General features: G+C 38.6%; 1 protein-coding gene across 4 annotated transcripts in view; it reads left to right on the top strand.

Annotated features, from left to right (window-relative positions):
* The window catches only part of arnt2 (aryl-hydrocarbon receptor nuclear translocator 2), a 101,008-nt gene that overhangs the window by 43,202 nt on the left and 38,553 nt on the right, over nt 1-19,253 (top strand). For all 4 annotated transcript variants that reach the window (XM_058400844.1, XM_058400845.1, XM_058400847.1 and 1 more), the window contains 4 exons: nt 2,445-2,521; nt 5,934-6,068; nt 7,658-7,732; nt 16,605-16,756. In XM_058400844.1, the coding sequence (XP_058256827.1) occupies nt 2,445-2,521; nt 5,934-6,068; nt 7,658-7,732; nt 16,605-16,756 (439 nt within the window). The remainder of the gene's footprint in view (nt 1-2,444; nt 2,522-5,933; nt 6,069-7,657; nt 7,733-16,604; nt 16,757-19,253) is intronic.

Below are 19,253 nucleotides of genomic sequence, written 5' to 3' on the forward strand. Positions count from 1 at the left end.
CACATGTTTTTCCTGTTTATGATCAAATCTTAAAATAGCACATTCCTCCAACGCGCTGTCATGTCTGCAGGGAATCATTTTTGTTGCTCAGATGGTTTCCAATTTTTTTTCCAAGAAAAAAAAGACCTGTTTCTTTATGGCAGGAGACAGCTGTGTTGTGCAGCTTAATTGAGTGCAAATATTTACCTCCAGAGCAATTCGGACATCAGGATTTTGTAATCTGCACTTCCTGTGTAGCGTAATTTGGAAAGTAACTAATGATCGGAATGATTACTACAGCGCTAATGAGAGAGTTCCTGCACAATGCAATGCTTAGCACAGGTTATTGAGCACTTGAGACGCTCAGTGCACAACAGACAGCAGTGTCTCATTGCTATTCAGCCCTGCATCTGATGCAGAGTAGGAATAAAATACCAGTTTGATGTCGCCCTTCCAATTATAGTAGGATTGGTTTCCAGTCTGTTGGTGAACATCATTTTGTTGTTTATTTATAAAGAAAGAAAAAAGATTTGGGGGAAAAAAAGAGAATCTTTTTTTTTGTTAAAAAAATTTTTTTCTTTTTTTTTTTTGAGAGTCTCTTTTTCCGTCTCCTCCATTATGCTGAATGTGTTCCAAGTGAAGCATGTCCAAGTGCAATTTGTTTGCATTTTTCTAACATATTGTTCTGATCATTTTTTATTTCCTAGCTCCAGGCGTTTCGTCTTGAACGACTCTCCCAATTCAATACTTAATCTCTTCACCGTCAATTTCAGTAGATAGGGTTAAAGTCTCCCTCATGAGTAGTGCACATGATGTTCATTCAGATGTGCTCAAAATCAGACATTTTACAAGCTTTGGAAACTCCAACCCTGCCAGAAACTCACAATCACAATGGATGTTGAAGTGTTCACGGTAATAACATAGCGCATGACAGATTTTTTTCTTATCTGTACAAGAGCATTATTGACTGGTTTGACAGGCTGTAAGACAATTATGGTTGATGCTCCACTTAAATGGATTGAGATAAACATGCATTGTTGTTAATATGGTGATATTTTCTAGGAGGAGACATTTAGATTTTTACGTGGAAGCCTCCAGTGTCAGTGTCTTGTTTCAGTTTATTGACATCTAGTATTCGCGGCTCTGCGTTTTTTTTTTCAGTAAATTGATTAGCTGCGGTTTTTGTCTTGTCTTTTTAATTTCAGGAGAGAGAAAAAGGAGGCTAGTGATGGAATGATTTATTATTATTAATTTATTAATGTATTAATGCCTGCTAAGCTATAATGTTTAAAGTTTTATAGTTATAGAAATGTAACTGAAAGTAACTATCAGCAGGTCAAATGCCAATACCAAGGGTGGGTTGGGGGCCTTGCTCAAGGGCCTAACAGGGGCAGCTTGGCGGTGCTGGGGCTTGAACCCCGATTTTCCAGTCAATGACCCAGAGCCTCCCCTCTACTACTACTACTATTAATAATAATAATAGTAATAATAATAATAATAATGATGATGATGATGATGATAGTGTGGTCAGAGATTACAGCACCAGTGTTGCTTTTTCATTTTGTTTACTGTAAGTAAAGAACTTGCTTTACTTTTAGTAAGTAAACCTTTAAGTTTCACAAAAATTATGAAACGTAAGCTCTAGGCTCTACTCTGTTCTATGCTATGATCTCCTGGCTCCAGTTTAAAAGATCTTGTCCATGGAAATTTTTTTTTGTCTTTTGCCAGTGATTGTAAACAACAGTTTTAGTTGTGCTTAATGTTGCTGTGACTGTGAGTACTAGGCAAGAACTTCAAACTAGCTTTTACTAGCTTGAACATAAGCCAGATTCTAACTCAGTGGTTCAAGCCTGGTTTATGAAGAAATGTACACAACCTGTCATCCTGTTTGGTGGTTTTATCCCCAGTGTATTTCATCACTCTCTCATTTCTGCTCCATGTCGAATGGTTCAATCAAACTAAACCAAGATTTAAATAGAGATGTGTCCAGGTTTACACGGCCACAAGCTGTTGCAAACATTTTCTTCGGTATGTCGTCGGTGTTACATCCCCGCAAGTCGTTTGCCAGGAAGCTTATTTTCCGAATGGGGTTTGTTGTGTTTGTGTCCTGAAAACAGGCAGAATACAAAGCAGATGATTTTCGACAAAAACAAGAAGCACTGGTCCTCGTTTAATGAAAGTGAAAAGCAGGTCTGCAAGTGAAAGTTATTCAGAATCCATTTGGTTGTTTTTCATTAAGCATCTCCAGTATTATTTCTTGGCCAAGCAAAACACGAGCAATCATTCGATCGACAGTTTTCATAAAGCGGCATTAGAGCTCATTTTTTCGCCATATGCTTGTCAGCAACGGACCATTTACCTGAGACGTACGTGCGTGTGTGTGGGGGTGTGTGTTTTTGAAGGGCATAAATGAAGCATGCCCAATTTGTCTGAATTTCATTCTGTCTGACTTGCGTCTTTTTCAGGAATGACAATCCCGGAAGACGATTCAGAAGCAGGCCAGACAAGTAAATACTGCCTGGTGGCAATTGGAAGACTTCAGGTAAGTGAAGAGATCGTAGCGGCTGCTTTAATAGCCACATCTTTCAACGATCCCAGGATGATTGGGCATCGTTGAGACAGGAAAATGATCTTCGGCATCGGGACACTATTCAGTATCGTACATTGTTATTGTTAGTACGCTGCGCATAGATTTATTTATTCCCTTTCCCTTGTTAGTTTAGAATCTTACCCCAAGGATGAAGAGCAAATTAGTGCCAGATGTTGTTGTGGAGCTGAACTAACTAACTAGAACCTTATCTGTATAAGCTGTCCAGTATTTGCCAAATATTTAATGGAACATGACTCTAGTGAATAGAATCATAATCGGGATCTTTCCTGTTGAAATATATTTCTATTATTAATCTGGACAGATTATCCAGACCGCATGTGCAAATGTAGGTTAAATATGACTTTATGTAGTTCGTTTAGTTCATAATGAATGAGGAAGGGTTTTAAAACCAAAAACCAGTGATTTACATTTACCTTTATGGCATTTGGAAGACGCCGTTATCCAGAGCGACTTAGAGAATTGCTTTGAAGTCTATGTCAATAAATACATCCTGATACTGGTTCACTGGGTCATGGCTAGAGTACCATTAATCTGCTGGGAGGAAAGATATTGAGAGAAAAGTATACAGTCTTCAGACGTCGTTTGAAGACAGCCAGTGACTCAGCTGTTCAAACACCATGGGGAAGTTTATTTCACCACCTAGATGCCAGAACAGAGAAGAGTCTTGACGCTTGCCTTTCTTGATCTGTAAGAGACGGTGGGATCAATCGCGCAGTACCGGAGAAGTGGAGGAAGCCTGGTGCAGTGCATAGTCCAGGACATGAATCATATATGGCCAGAAGACGGTGGTACTGTTTGGGGAGATTTTGTGTGACTTGGAAGTGTGATGCAGAGTTACTGTCACCAGCCCAGATTTGAATACTTTCCTACATCACCATGTCCCAAAGTGTTTTATTCCTTTTACAATAAGCCAGTTTGTAGACAACGACCATTTTTTTGTTTATTAAAGATAACTTTTTATCTATTAATCTTGTGAAACGTCTGAAACGAGTTCTAACAGCTATAAATAGTCGCTACCTCAGCAGCCTAATTTTAATTTACTCTCTGTCAACGTCAGGAGAACTAAATAACCCAACTTGTCACGTAATCTAGAAACCAAGAAGCGTGAAGGAAAACTTGAAAGAACAACATTGCTTCTGGCTTTTACAAAACACCGGCGCTGGAAGCTCCTTCTAAAAATGTTAAATAAATGTCTCTTCATTGAAAACTTTATCATGTCAACAATTAGACATGTTTTAAATACATTCATGTGAGCACCCACTATTGTGAAGGAGATGTTGCTATAGAAACCTTTTAGGTGGAACTGCTGTTATGGAAAAATCATCAACAACATCTGACCAAGCAGAATTGAGAATTCAAAAACACTGCGGTCTTATAAAATAAAACAAAACAAAACACAAGGATTAGTAAGGAAGCAGAAATATGACATACTTGAAGTCACATGGTCCAGCGAGCGTGTGCATGTGTGCATGTATATAGGATTAGACTAATGGATGAACGTGAAGGATCTTCATCTGGTCCTTTCATCTCGTTTCATCTGTACATCTTTTATCTTCTGCTCCTTGCTCTGAATCAGCCAGGGATGATTAAAGCCAGAAATGCGCATGGCAAAACTATTTCCCAGACACGCATTCATATGGATTCAGTCGTGCAGAATAGTGTTTGTGATGGCCTTTGATAAATATCAGCAAACTAAGCAAAAAGGGAACATGTTCAAATCATTTCATTCTTTTCGTCAAAGGAAAGGAATTAAGTAGTTCATGAAACGTACGTGATTTGAGTGTGACATGACAAAATGGCCGTACAAAGGGCAAGGGATGTTAAACATTATCCAGTAAATAATAAAATTCGGCTATTGGGCTTAAAAACGATTCTAATATACAACATTCCTACATTTGAGGGACTGGTAGTATGTGTATCCTTACAGTCTAAAGAAGGATTAAAAGTGTGTAGCAAAATACAGTGTGTTGTGGTGGTGTTGTCAAAAAAGATTTCATTTAATATGGCTTGTGATAACATGATGGTCAGTTACTGTTAACCTCAGTTTGCTCAGCTATGTTAACTAGCTAACATACTACAGGGCTGCTGTTGGATTGTGGATTCTGATTGTAAGGAAGGATGATGATTAATTGATAATTGAATTTAATTAGTTGATTAAACAGCAGAAAAATGGTTTCTATAGCAACAGCTTATTCCTCAGGAACTACTGTATATGGCAGACCCACATAAATTACATCTGATAAAAATGGATTTTATAAAAAGTAATATAACAGCAAAAGTCATGTAAAGTCCTCTGTAGAGAGGGTGTCACACTTATTAATTTCAAAAGAGTGAGGCAGAGGAGATCCGCTGTGTTTTATTGCTGTTATAACAGGATCTAACTTGCTTTGTGAAATTTCCACAACACTGGATTTAAAAAAATATGTATACCTCTGAATGGATAAAATGTATGATGTGCTATACTTTTATAAAGATACATTAATCTTTGGCAAATTGCTCTGGATCAAGGGGAAGAAAAGATTTTGGAGCATGCTGTTATAATCCAAACCTATCAAGAGGTGAAAATCAGGATCATTAAACGTAACAAAAAGGTTCGGTAATGTCAGAAAACCAAGGAAAATGGATGTATACTTTGTGACACACAAAATACACACAGGATTTGATTGACGAACAGACTAATGAAAGGGTAAACTACCAATGACGAGACATGGGTGGAGATAAAGAAAAAGAAAACACATGGTGATGGTGATTAGCATAACTTAAATTGGCATTTAGCCTTGAAATGGAAGAAATTTAATTGTGCAATTGCGTGCATTTTATTTGGTACGTTAGCTAATTACTTTATCCATGACAAACCATAACCGTATTTTGTCCATGACAAACCATAACTGTAATGCTGATCATTTTGATCAGGCTAAGTTGTGAGGATATGCACTAAAAGTTACATCTGTTGCATTAATGTTGCCTTGTTGTGTAAAATGTATTACTTAAACGTTCAGTTAAAAGTTAATCACCAAATAATGGCTGTTAATAATCTGAACAACAAAAAAAGTCTTGTATGTTTTTCCCTCTTTTGTAGCTAAGCTAATTAATGGGAAATGGATTCCTCTACATTAGATGCAAAAGTCCTAAGACCTTGATGATGTTGCATTTTTAACCGGCTCAAGGCTTGTTGGTTAATGTTAATAGCCAAATAATAGCTGTTGTTTTGTTGTGCTGAAACCAAATTTATTCAGTAATAATGATAATGATGCTAATTAAAACTAAATGCCCCGAACATTCAGTTTATTGAGTGCGTCAGAGATTTTATGAAATGAAAATGGATTTTCTTTCTCCCCCTCAGGTGACGAGTTCTCCAGTCTCCATGGACATGAACGGGCTGTCTGTACCCACAGAGTTTCTGTCTCGTCACAACTCGGACGGCATCATCACCTTCGTGGATCCCCGCTGCATTAACGTGATTGGCTACCAGCCGCAGGTGAGTACTCTCCATTGGTCAGCAAGGTGAGGCTTAACGTGCAGTGCAGTCAAAGTTGAAATTGAGGATGCGGTTTTCATTTAATCTACAATCAGAAGCTAATCATTTATTGAACTGCAGATGAATTGACTCAGATCATATAGCTGTTTCATATCACTTCCTGTCAAAGCCTTTTTCTTAAATTAATATACCATGCTGATCCCTTGGGTAGCAGATCCGCCAGAGTCTTTAAATTATTACACTATTCACGTACTAATATTGCTATTACTAATGAAATTCAATATTAGATGATCACATATGAAAAAACAGAGCTAAAATCAAATGTTATTCAGTTTACACCAGCATGTTTATGAACCTCTTTTAATTATTTTAACTCCTCTTTCAGAGTATTTTTTAGGTAGGGAAAATCTGAGGGGAAAAAGACATTATGGCTATCGCAGACCATTTTTTCAGTCCTGAAAAATGAATTAATATTCTTCAAAACAATCATTAGATAACAGAGCAAAGGCAATGAAGCCATTCAACTTTAACCCTCAAAGTTCATCCAAATTCTATAATTATTCAAATTGGAAACAATCCACTTGAACCCTGTCCAGAGTGTTCACTTGTCTTGTGCTCCAGGCTAAAGGCTCCCTACGCTCATGAGAAACACTCCCAGTCTTATATGCCTCATCCCTTCATTTGCTAAACCAGTGTAATAAGGTCATAAATTCCATCTACTTGATTCATCCATGCATCCTTCAATTATTCTTCATAGCCTACAAGCCTTATTTCCTGTTCCATGTTTATTTTGCGTCATTGGTTTTGGATTATCGGAATTAGCCATAGCAGGTATTAATACAAATGTGGCCTTCACCTTCAATTTGTGAATTTGCCCAAATAAAGACTATGCTTTGCATACACAGTAGCATCCTGTTCGTGTGGTATTTAGAAGACAAAATAGTATAATATAAATAATATAAAATCATTTTGAAGGCATTTGGTCAAACTTCAGCAGTTTGACCAAATGCCTTCAAAATGATTTTATATGATTCACGTTTAAATTCAGGGGGATGTTAATACATTATGGCTCTGAAGGTTTGCATGTGGTAAAACGTGTGTAAACTTGATAGCACCCACAGAAGCATGCAATCTGATTTACTAACAGATTGCACTGACAATCTACTGACCTTTTGTGTCTTTCAGTCAAGTGCAAAACACAGTGTGGCAGCAGCTCGTATAGATTAATTAAAACCCGCAGTGGATTTTACTAAGCTTGAAAAGTAATTCAGGAATAGTGGTTGCACAAATCAATGCAACCGAAGGGCAGGTATTAAATAAAAACTGAATTAAAATAGCAAAATTGATTCTTAATAAGGAAAAGATTTATCAGAATTTTGCCTTATTATATCAATATATTTTGGTTTTTATTTTACTAACTACACACCCTATAAAATGTATCTACTTTATTGTGGTTCTTGTCAAATCAGGGCCTCTGTATCTTTTTGTCTTCTAGAAAATAACTCTTTAAAACTTGAGATATATATTCATATATTGCTTATATAAATTGTTGGATGACTCTGACTCTGCTGTTTACTGCTGTGTTTCAGGACTTGCTTGGTAAAGATATTCTAGAGTTTTGTCATCCTGAGGATCAGAGCCACCTAAGGGAGAGCTTCCAACAGGTACAGCAGCTTTTTTTTTCTGTAAAATGACAACTTTTATTCAAAGGATGTGAAGAACTGTGGCTCATACTCATGTTATGGCTGGTCCATTTGTCTGTCATTTATTGTTTGGTGTCCATGGGAAGGGGGATGAGTTTGCTTTTGATTCCTCTGAAAAATAGATTCATGCTCCTGACTTCACAGGAAGTTTCTTCTTGCTGTTTTTGTGACGGTTGTCAGCTTAGGTTAGTGTTGTAGTTAGTGTAATTTAGCTAACTTACACAGAATTCAATTTGCTTTTATTTATATAGCACTTTTAACAAGATGCATCTTTACGCCCTGGAGTGCCTCCCTAGTAAAGTCTTTGGCTCTAACCTGGCCACCCCTCTGTAAAAGGTCTGGCTGTGTAACTGATTTTACCGCCCTACTGAAAACCGTAATTCATAGCACACGACCTCTATTGTGACTCGGCAGAGCTCACACATTTCTGCTATCATGACCCACTTTGATTTGACTTATGTTCAGAAACCTTCAAAGTGACATTCACTGTATGATCTGATATCTCTCTCCTCTGGAGTGCATCAGCTCTTGGTGGATTTGGATTTGTCGCATTCGCCTATTTGATGTTTTAAAGCGCAGACTGAGAGGGGGGCGAACAGTAGCCGTTTGTGCTTTTGAGAGGCTGATCATTATGCAGCTCAGAGACGTTCCAGCTCAGGAAGAGAAGCCCGACATGGCTTGAGTGGGGGAAAAAGAATAATCGTGATTAAATATGCTGGCTCTTTTTTTTTTAATATATATATTTCCTTCATTATCTCTATTCAATTCATTCTTTCTCACTCTCCAGTTGCTAATTATACCATTGAGATTTTTCGCATACTCTGCTTGACCCTTCTGTCTTCTGTCTCTTTTCACTGACTACACCTTTTTGGCTTTTCTCTCTGTGTAACCTTGTGGGGTTTTCTCAGTGATCCCAGCTCCTTAGCTGCATGTTCTGTTAGATCTCTGTTCCCTGCTGTGTTGCTTTTCTCTGGAACTTCGCAAGAAATCCTGACAGCTTGTAGCTTGATGAAAAATAGAGTTTATTTGCAGACACACTGGGCCAACAAAGGAACAAGTAAAGTGGCTTACGGTGCTGCAGAGTTTCTGCTGACGTCTAATAGGCAGGTGTGAAATAGTACTCAAAAAACAGTTTATATCTAGTCTCACACTTAAGGGCTTTTCAAACTTCAGAAAGCTAAAACTGAGACATTGTAAACCCCAGCCAAAGGAATCTTGGGTGTTATTGTTTCACAATGCCCATACTTTATTCTGGGTTAACTGTTAATCCTAGATATTCATAATCTGACATTTCACACTGTACGGCACAAGACATCTTTAAATAATGGCTTGTCTTGTGCTTTCACATCAGTGAGGGAAAAAGGACGGGTCTAAGTTCTGTGTCAGAGCAGGTATTGTTATCTTCCTCATCTTTTTTGACCTTTTTAATTTTGTTGTATAGTTCATTAGGCATTTGTTGATAACTTCTGCAACTTTTTCAGTGTCCCACTGACTACGGCACACACTCCCATTATGTCCAGTGTTTTGCTGCCTGATGCTACCGAGCCGTTTTTGTAAAGTGTTTCCATGTCCTGGTTTTCACATGATATGAGAGGCTCATGCTAACCCTAACCCAGTTTCTCATTGGATTTCTATGCTTCCTCTTTAGGTTCTTCCTCAGGTTTTCATTCCAATCTAGCAGAAGCCACACCTGATTCCACCTGTTTAATCAGTTGATCTTGGCTTTCAGTAGACAGGCGGAGTGAAAACCTGCACCCACGTGGCCACTTTCCAGATAAGATTGGACACCCCTTGAATAGAGGAATCAACATGGTGCATGTGAAACCTTCTGAATCGAATAACATGATCCTAACTATACAGTTCACAGTAGCAAGAGATAAGGCAAGACTACAGTGTACAACTCAGAGCTGCAAGATGATAATGAGTTGTAATTTTCTCAATTTTATGTAGATTAGTTAACGTTCAGTGAAGCAACAAATTATACTGATTGACTTCCTCAGACTGATCAAATGATGCAAGCTTTTTCATGTCGCCAGTTCTCTGCTCTCTACTATTAGTCTGATTCCAACTATCCTTAGCAGGATTGGCTTAGATTGTGAATGTTATGTTATAATGGCCATTTGGACTCCATGGAAATCTCAGATAAAGCCACCAGTCTAATAAACTTCGGTTTCAGTAATCACTACATTAAAGCCATGTGAACCTGCTAGCTGTGTGGGACTGCATTTGGCTACCGACTTGCAACATTAGCAGGATTACCAGCAGTGGGCCTTATTTTTCAATCTGGTTAGGAATGGATTTATTCATAAATCATTCAGTCGAAAATTTACACAGGAAATTTGGTATTCCTGAAAATCCTCTAAACTCATAAAAACCTTCATATTCTGCTGCTGAGTGTGTGCAAATTTGTTCTTGTCGAATCAAGTTCAATTCATATCATTTGCATGGATGCTGCACTTTTATATGAATTCTATAGAGTTTAAGTTGTACCTTTTAATTAAAACTAAAACACATTTAAATATTTGAGGAGCCTTAATATTTGAACGATCAAATATTTTATGTCATTCATTTTAGCTCTTTTTATTAAAGGGACATACTTTGTTTCAGGCAGTTTAATCTTTTATTCACTGCAGACGGTTTCCGTCTTTAAGCATCGGCTATAACTTTTTATTCATTTTTGGAGAAGAATGTTGACGGATCTATAAAGGTTGACCCTCAAATATAGTTAAACACCAGAAATCTGCTTCTTGATTGATGAGCAATACACTGCTGCCGCTCGTAATTACATTTAGAAAAACAGCAGATGTTTTTTTTTTTCCCAGGCCATTAATCAGTTTCTCTGCACTTGCTCTTCCACTGCATATTTATGCGTTTATTTAATACTATTCCTTTAAAATAAACAGACGCAACATGTTTCATTCAGAGTGTGTATACATTTATTGAGGCTACAGATGCTGAGAGTTGTGGAAAAATGCTTTTTTTCTATTTCTCAGTTTTTTTTCCACTCACTGTTTGCATTTTAAAGACCTCAACATCCAAAAGTTCCCAATTTTCCAAGTTTTCAAACATGCGAGTTTTCAAACTGCTATCCACACGATGACAGAATGAAAACTTTAGACCGCACACTTGTACACAAACCACATTCTTACATTTGCTATCCTTCACAATCACGTACATCAAGTCCAGAGTTTTAGTACAAGCTTCCACCTACAGCATGAAAGTAACTTCCACATGAGCTGGCAATTAAAGACTTTATCAGAAGCGATTATGTGTTTTTCTTGGCATCGAGTCCCAAAATCTCTCATAATCGTTGGCAGAGATTTTCCATGTACTTGGACGGAACTGAAGTTGGAGACTCCTCAAAGTTGTGTGCTTCTCACAGCGCATTTCAGATACAGAAAGAGAATCAAGGGGCCATTATTTTCATTTCCCAAAAGTGTCATGCTTGCTGTTAACATCCTGTTTTCCACTTCCTGGATTTCTTTAGTTGGTAAAGCCAGGTTTACACTATTTTGTTGTGGTTTGTTGTCATTTCACGCAAGAAATATTTGGCCGCTAGTTGAGATCAGTGGCCTTGAACACAGTTCCATTGCGACCAAAGAGAGCCAGTGACTATTTTGTCAGTGTCAAAAATGATGATGGAGACGTTGTACATGTTCATCATGTTAATTAACATAGCGTTACTAGGCTACATACTTGGCCCCTTGTATAGTGAGTTGCAAAGCTACAACACAGGCTAATGCACAGACATTATATTCTTGTTATTATCCCTGTTAATACAAATCATATTCTACATTGTCCTCTTTAACCCAGCCACATACTGCATCGGAGTCCTCTTTTTCACATTTGAAAGTGTTTCTTTCTCCAGGTATAACATTGCAACAATTATACAAGTGGCTTGCTTCTGTTTACGCCACCCCCTTTCTGTACAAGTGTTGGATTGCTCTATTTGATGACTTAAGATAGATAGATAGATACTTTATTCATCCCAAAGGGAAATTCACAGTTTCCAGCAGTATCCACAAACACAGGTAATAGATAAAATAGGAAGGAATATAACAAAATACCCAAATTAGGGTACAGAAAAATAACAAAAAAATATATCAAATAACAAAAAATATAAAATATTACCTAATATAACAGAATATAACAATATAACAAAATATAGCAAAAAAATACTAAAATACCCAAATTAGGGTACAAAAATATAACAAAAAAATATATCAAATAACAAAATATAAAATATAACAAAAATATATCAAATAACAAAATATAAAATATTACAAAATATAGAAGAATATAACAATATAAGAAAATATAGCAGAAAAATATTAAATACAGAGATTTTGGAATAAATATGGAGAATGAGATGAAAAACAAGATAAGTAATGTGCAAAACAAGTGTTTAATGTTAAAGACCTATTCGATGTGCAAAAACTGTTATGTGCAAAAACTGCGTGTTTATGAGTCCTGTGCAAATCTCAGTTTACTGAGAGTTCTGTATAAGCAAAACAATGATTTGCTTTAATCTGATAGATTGTGACAGGTAATAATCTTAAACCACTGTTGAAAACACACAGTGTAATACAGGCTTAATTTGACAATAATGAGAATAATAATGAGGGACACATCCAAAATGGGATTAGAGGTATTACTTTTGGAGCCGGAGCAGAAGTAGGGAAGAACTGTGAAATGAGTTTTAATGGGTAAGAGCCGCGGGAAAAACTAGGGCACGAAAAGGAAGTAAACTTTTGTGAGAAACAGAAAGGCTTTGGTCCATTGATCAGTGATGAAAGGCCTTTATGGGCCTTCAAATGGATGTTTTTGATGGGGACACCTGATAGGAAATTTCTTCCCCTGAGGTTCTTTGCACTGTTTTATACAGAATTGAAAAATGAGGTGAGTTCACATATAAATGTAGGTCAAGTTCAAATACAAAAAAATAAAGATTTGCTAGAGCAAATAAGCTCTTGATGTAGGTTATGAGCTTAGCCTGTGTTTGGATTTGTTTGTATCCAGAATTGTACAAACTGTGGAAGTGCTGAAGTGAACTGCGACTGTTAACTGAATTTGGTGGAAGCGTGAGTAAGTTTTCGCTGCTTGGGCAGTTATTAAATTGAGATACTTGTTCTTGTTTACAGTGTCAGCACTTGTGCGACAATAAAACACTGACTTCAGTCTTAATAAATGACTTGTGATGGGAGGAGGGCATAGTCATTATGACTTCAGATGGACAACACGCAAAAAGATTTTGTAGATGACTTTTTTAAGACTTTTTTTCCATACATCTTTGTTGGTGTTAGTGTTTTTTACTTTTCTTAAAAAATGGGAGCTAACATATTGTACTAGAGTATTCAAGCTTGTTACGTGCTTTAATACACTAAGGGTGACTCAGTGATGGTCATTTTCCTTTTTTAAGGAAGTATCTCATTGTGTTTGGTGAACACAATCATGGAAACAATCATGCCACAGTCAATGTCAATGAGATCATTCTAATGTTTGGTGTTGGACTGAAGCTCTTGAACTGCCTCTGCCTGATTTCATGCCATGTGCAATGGCCACAAGGTTGCCTGATTGGACAATGACATGAATGAGCAGGTGTACAGGTGTTTCAGTAATAATGTGGCTGGTGAGAGAATCCTCTCATCGGATGCCTTCCAGTGACAAGGAGTGGTACTTTTTGTGTCTATAGGCTTCGAATTACTCTATACACATTTTTTCACAGCGCTTAACCTTTCACCTTATGTGTGCTTTCTGACTATCTTAGTTCACCAATTCCTTCGTCACCATGTTGCACCTTGATATATCTGTAGTGTTATCTGATTTTGCCCTTTGGCTGACTTTATACTGGTAATGGACCTCCCTGTGATAATTCTGCCAGCTATCTGACTCCTGCTCTGGATTATGGTGATGATGGATGATTATGGCAGCCTGGGCTATTGCAGTTCATTGGTTAAGGTCTTGTTCTTGTGACCACAAGGTTGGGAGGTCAAACCTCAAGGATCCTGGGTTAGGCCCTACATTCTTAACTGCTCTTGTGTTTCAACTGGATTCTGCGTCAGTCCAGTTGCTACCACATGAATAAATAGAAATGTACTAAATAAACCCATATAAAGAACAAATATGTCTTAATGACTTTGGCTTAGAATTAGAACTGTTAGAAATGACAGTTTGATCCTTTTTAAAAGACTTATTTGAAAAAGATCAGAATTTTTTATTTTTGTCTCTTACATTCCACCTTTGGCCAAGAATAGCACATGGCATGCACTCTCTACTCTCTGTGGTGTTTTCTCGTCTTGCGGCCTGGGGTGTGGTGAGCCGTTTGATTTGTTTAAGCAAGGCATTCCTCGAAATGCAAATGAGCTTTGTTTTGACAAAGAGACGCTGTTTTGCTTTCTTGTAAATAAAATCTAATCATTTTTTTCCTCTTTATTTATAGCAGTAGGAAACCTAAGCTGCTTTTGCTGATGTTTGTGGTCTCAGCATGGAAAGAATGCAGACATTAAATAGTGCTCTGAAGTTGAATAGGAGGTTACTAAGATGAGGTCTTGGATCAAAGCCATGTAGTTGACATGGATTATTTCAGCATCAAATTTAAGTGACATTTGTATGAAGAACAAACATAAAGCACAGCCATTAAATTATTGCATGGTTCTTTCTGTGTTTGTTTAATATTTTTTGTTAAGCTGAAATATTTGTTTTGTGGTCTCAGTAGTTATACTGGTAAAAAAGTGTGCCATCAATCAAGATGTTAGTTAATGGCAACTGAGAAGATCATATGACTTTATGACTTCTGTACCTGTCTCAGAGAAGGTGGTGTGGCTTCTATACCTGTCTCAGAGAAGGTGGTGTGGCTTCTATACCTGTCTCAGGGAAGGTGTGGCTTCTGTACCAGTCTCAGGGAAGGTGTGGCTTCTGTACCTGTCTCAGAGAAGGTGGTGTGGCTTCTGTACCTGTCTCAGAGAAGGTGGTGTGGCTTCTATACCTGTCTCAGAGAAGGTGGTGTGGCTTCTATACCTGTCTCAGGGAAGGTGTGGCTTCTGTACCAGTCTCAGGGAAGGTGTGGCTTCTGTACCTGTCTCAGAGAAGGTGGTGTGGCTTCTATACCTGTCTCAGAGAAGGTGGTGTGGCTTCTGTACCTGTCTCAGAGAAGGTGGTGTGGCTTCTGTACCTGTCTCAGAGAAGGTGGTGTGGCTTCTATACCTGTCTCAGAGAAGGTGGTGTGGCTTCTATACCTGTCTCAGGGAAGGTGTGGCTTCTGTACCTGTCACAGAGAGGGGGTGTGGCTTCTATATCTGTCACAGAGAGGAGGTGTGGCTTCTGTATCTGTCTCAGGGAAGGAGGTGTGGCTTCTGTACCTGTCTCAGGGAAGGAGGTGTGGCTTCTGTACCTGTCTCAGAGAGGAGGTATGGCTTCTGTATCTGTCTCAGGGAAGGAGGTGTGGCTTCTGTACCTGTCTCAGAGAGGAGGTGTGGCTTCTATATCTGTCTCAGGGAAGGTGGTGTGGCTTCTGTACCTGTCTCAGTGAAGGAGGTATGGCTTCTGTACCTGTCTCAGGGAAGGTGGTGTGGCTTCTGTACCTGTCTCAGTGAAGGAGGTATGGCTTCTGTACCTGTCTCAGGGAAGGTGGTGTGGCTTCTGTACCTGTCTCAGAGAGGAGGTATGACTTCTGTACCTGTCTCAGGGAAGGTGGTGTGGCTTCTGTACCTGTCTCAGAGAGGAGGTGTGGCTTCTATATCTGTCTCAGGGAAGGTGGTGTGGCTTCTGTACCTGTCTCAGAGAGGAGGTGTGGCTTCTATATCTGTCTCAGAGAAGGTGGTGTGGCTTCTGTACCTGTCTCAGTGAAGGAGGTATGGCTTCTGTACCTGTCTCAGGGAAGGTGGTGTGGCTTCTGTACCTGTCTCAGGGAAGGTGGTGTGGCTTCTGTACCTGTCTCAGAGAAGGTGGTGTGGCTTCTGTACCTGTCTCAGTGAAGGAGGTATGGCTTCTGTACCTGTCTCAGGGAAGGTGGTGTGGCTTCTGTACCTGTCTCAGAGAGGAGGTATGACTTCTGTACCTGTCTCAGGGAAGGTGGTGTGGCTTCTGTACCTGTCTCAGGGAAGGTGGTGTGGCTTCTGTACCTGTCTCAGAGAGGAGGTATGACTTCTGTACCTGTCTCAGTGAAGGAGGCTTCTATACCTGTCTCAGGGAAGGTGGTGTGGCCCCACTGCTTGTCAGTCCCAGTGAAGGAGGCATGACCTCTGCATCTGAAACTCTGTATCGGTCAGTTCCAGGTCCTCCAGGTCCTTCCAGTCCTCACAGCAACACTCCAAAAAAAACACTGATTATATTGAAGCTTTTTGCAAGAAATAGAAACAAGTTGCATTGTGTGGCCATCATGTCACTGTAAACAGCTTTAAATCATGCCATAGAATATGTATCTTTCCAAACAGCTGCTTTAACTGTATCTTTTGTTGAACATTAGTAATGGGATGATAATGGCCTGATCTCTTGGTACAATATTTTCTGATGCATCCCAGTAACACCTTCAGAACATTAACACAGGTCCTGCAGATAATCACAAGATGTACTCCATCATTCCTATCATGTTTCATTTAACATAAATGTAGAATCTTGCATAGAGTCAGTTCTTTTATTTAGACGCAGAGTGGGATCTTGCGTTTTTGTTGCGGTTCAAAGGAACAATAGGATCATATTATAGATCACAATGGATTGTGGATTCTAAATGTTATGAGTATTTTTTTTCCCAGTTTTCACATAAACCTGGTCTAAACCTGGGTGGTTGTTCTCATGCATGTTTTTCTGAAATATTTATTCTTTTGTTACTCTACAGGTCGTAAAGCTGAAAGGTCAGGTCTTATCGGTCATGTATCGTTTCCGGATGAAGAATCGCGAGTGGATGCTGATCAGAACCAGCAGCTTCACCTTCCAGAATCCATACTCAGATGAGATTGAGTACATCATCTGCACCAACACAAACGTCAAGTATGTGGGCTTTTTTGGTTGTTGTTTTTTTTTTTCCACATTGTCTTGGTGTGGAACAGCTAGGGCTTTTAGTTTGATGGGTGTGCAACAAATTGTGGGTCTCATCCAAGTGGACTATGGTTCACTATATTGTTGGTGCTGCCATTTCTATAAAGGTCTGGACCAAAAGCTCTATTTGTATACTGTAAGTAGGTCATTCCAAACAGAAGGCAACTAGAAAGATAGTATTTTTGGACAGCATTTGTGGAGTCACCGGCGCTTTCAACTTTTCACAGTTGATAAACTAGTGTGTGGTTAATCCCTTAAAGATATGTGGTGCCCAGTGAGACCGGGAGCTTATGAAGGAAGTGTCTAACTGAGACATCTGTCTCTCTAATGTCAGAAGAATTGTGCCTTAGTGCCCTTGTCCTTTAGCAATTGAAACATCACAAGATTGCAAGATTCTGTTTTTTCTTTCTTTCTTTCTTTCTTTCTTTCTTTCTTTCTTTCTTTCTTTCTTTCTTTCTTTCTTTCTTTCTTTCTTTCTTTCTTTCTTTCTTTCTTTCTTTCTTTCTTCCTTCCTTCCTTCCTTCCTTCCTTCCTTCCTTCCTTCCTTCCCTCCTTCCCTCCCTCCCTCCCTCCCTCCCTCCCTCTCTTTCAAGCATCCCCAAATGAAATTCTCTCTCTGCTGTCAACAACTTAAGTACACTAGATTTCGAGCCAGATTCCAGAAGTTTGTTTTCCTTCCACTGTGCCGTGCATTGAAACCAAATCTGCATGGTTTCTCCCAAGCTGAATAACACAGGCTGTTTTGAACAGTGAGTCCATCCAGACATCCTCATCCTCCATAATGGACATTTAGGAGGAGCTTTCCGTAATCATTGCCAGTAGTCTGGAGCTTGGAGAAAAACAGTCCAGTGCGTGCTTCGGGGTGGAAGCCCTTGCATAATGTCAGGTAATATTTAGTTGAAATTGACTTATGTGGGCGAGCTAAACACACCCCCTCATTTTTCTTCACGCTGGGTCATGTTTACTTTGGTCCCTGTGGAGCACACTTCTCTCTGTTACATAAACAAAATAATCTTGCTTTGACCCCTTTACCTGTTAGTTTCCTTCTCCCGTAATATACCTCGGAAAGTATGGCACATCATTAAACTACAGTATTTTGTAATTCTTCTCTATGTGCAAGGGAAAGACATGACATTTAGACAACTTGCCCATTTTCTTTTCTGTATTGTGGTTAGTGTGTCGGGTCTTAAACTGGACGTTTTAAAGACTAATGGAATAATGTAGCTTGTTTTTTTGACAGTCCAGTAACAGTGAGTCTGCTGTAGCCACAGTCTTGTTCTTAGCTGAGAGAAATGGAAACTGGTGTAGTTTTCTGCTGATGTAGCCCTCGGGTTTCAATGTCCTTCTGAGATGCTTTTCTGCTCATCATGGTTGTAATGAGTGCTTCTTAGAGTTATCAGCAGCTATCCTTCAGACATCAGATGATATGATATGAAGATTAACTAAAGCTCCCCTGCACCCATGTCACATGACTGGCTGATTGAATAATTGCTTGACTAAACGTTCATCCAGTCAACAGATGTTCCCAATGGGCAGTGATTGATTTTAATGTGTTTCAGGGCGGACTTTTCCGTGAAGGTGTTATATATACGAGTGGAAACAGTAGCACTTACCCCACCACTAAATAAGTTAGGGTTGTAACATTATAATATGCTGAAGTAGTGTCTGAGAAAGCATGCATGGAATACCCACTGTAGAGATAGGGGATATGGAAAAAATGACAGGTTCAGGCTAGGTGGTGTGACTCACCAAGCCAACCAAGAAATAACATCAAGTAATGATAACTGATATTTACCCTCATTGTCTCACCAACGTTTCAGGAAATTTTAATTTTTAATCCCATTTAAAATGGGGGGAAAAAATCTGAAAAATGCAATATAGCAGACTAAACAATTCCAGGTTCTCAAATGTTTTAGCCTTTTTTACATTTATTAATTTAATTGTATCTTTTATAATAATAACAATAATAATAATTTCTATGAACAATACAAAGCACAAAAACTCAGCTTTCAGCTAAATGGTTGTTAATGTAGTAAATCAGAACCATTATGATCCAGTGTCATAAATTGAAGTGTCCCATTATCACGCTTGATGATTTGACATTTATCTCACTGTCTGCTGTCTCACAATACCATTAAAATGCATTTCCCTTAATCACCATATACTCATTAAATGAAATTATAATTAATCATTTCCCATAGCTTCTTAAACACTGGAATGAACACACACACGCACACACACATGATTCCAACATATTGCTCTGTTGCAGCCTCGGAAAACCCTTTCTTTCATTTTCCGCCATGTAAAGATGTATAGACAGGTACCACCTACCTAAATACAGTATTACTGACATGTTTAAAAGAATTTTAAGTTTACTCATTTTGCTCATCAACATCATCTCCATCCATCTGTCTCTCATCAGCTGAAATCAAGCTCACTTGCAGCATTT

Source organism: Hemibagrus wyckioides, linkage group LG10, assembly GCF_019097595.1.
Source record: "Hemibagrus wyckioides isolate EC202008001 linkage group LG10, SWU_Hwy_1.0, whole genome shotgun sequence".
Taxonomy (NCBI): Eukaryota; Metazoa; Chordata; class Actinopteri; order Siluriformes; family Bagridae; genus Hemibagrus; species Hemibagrus wyckioides.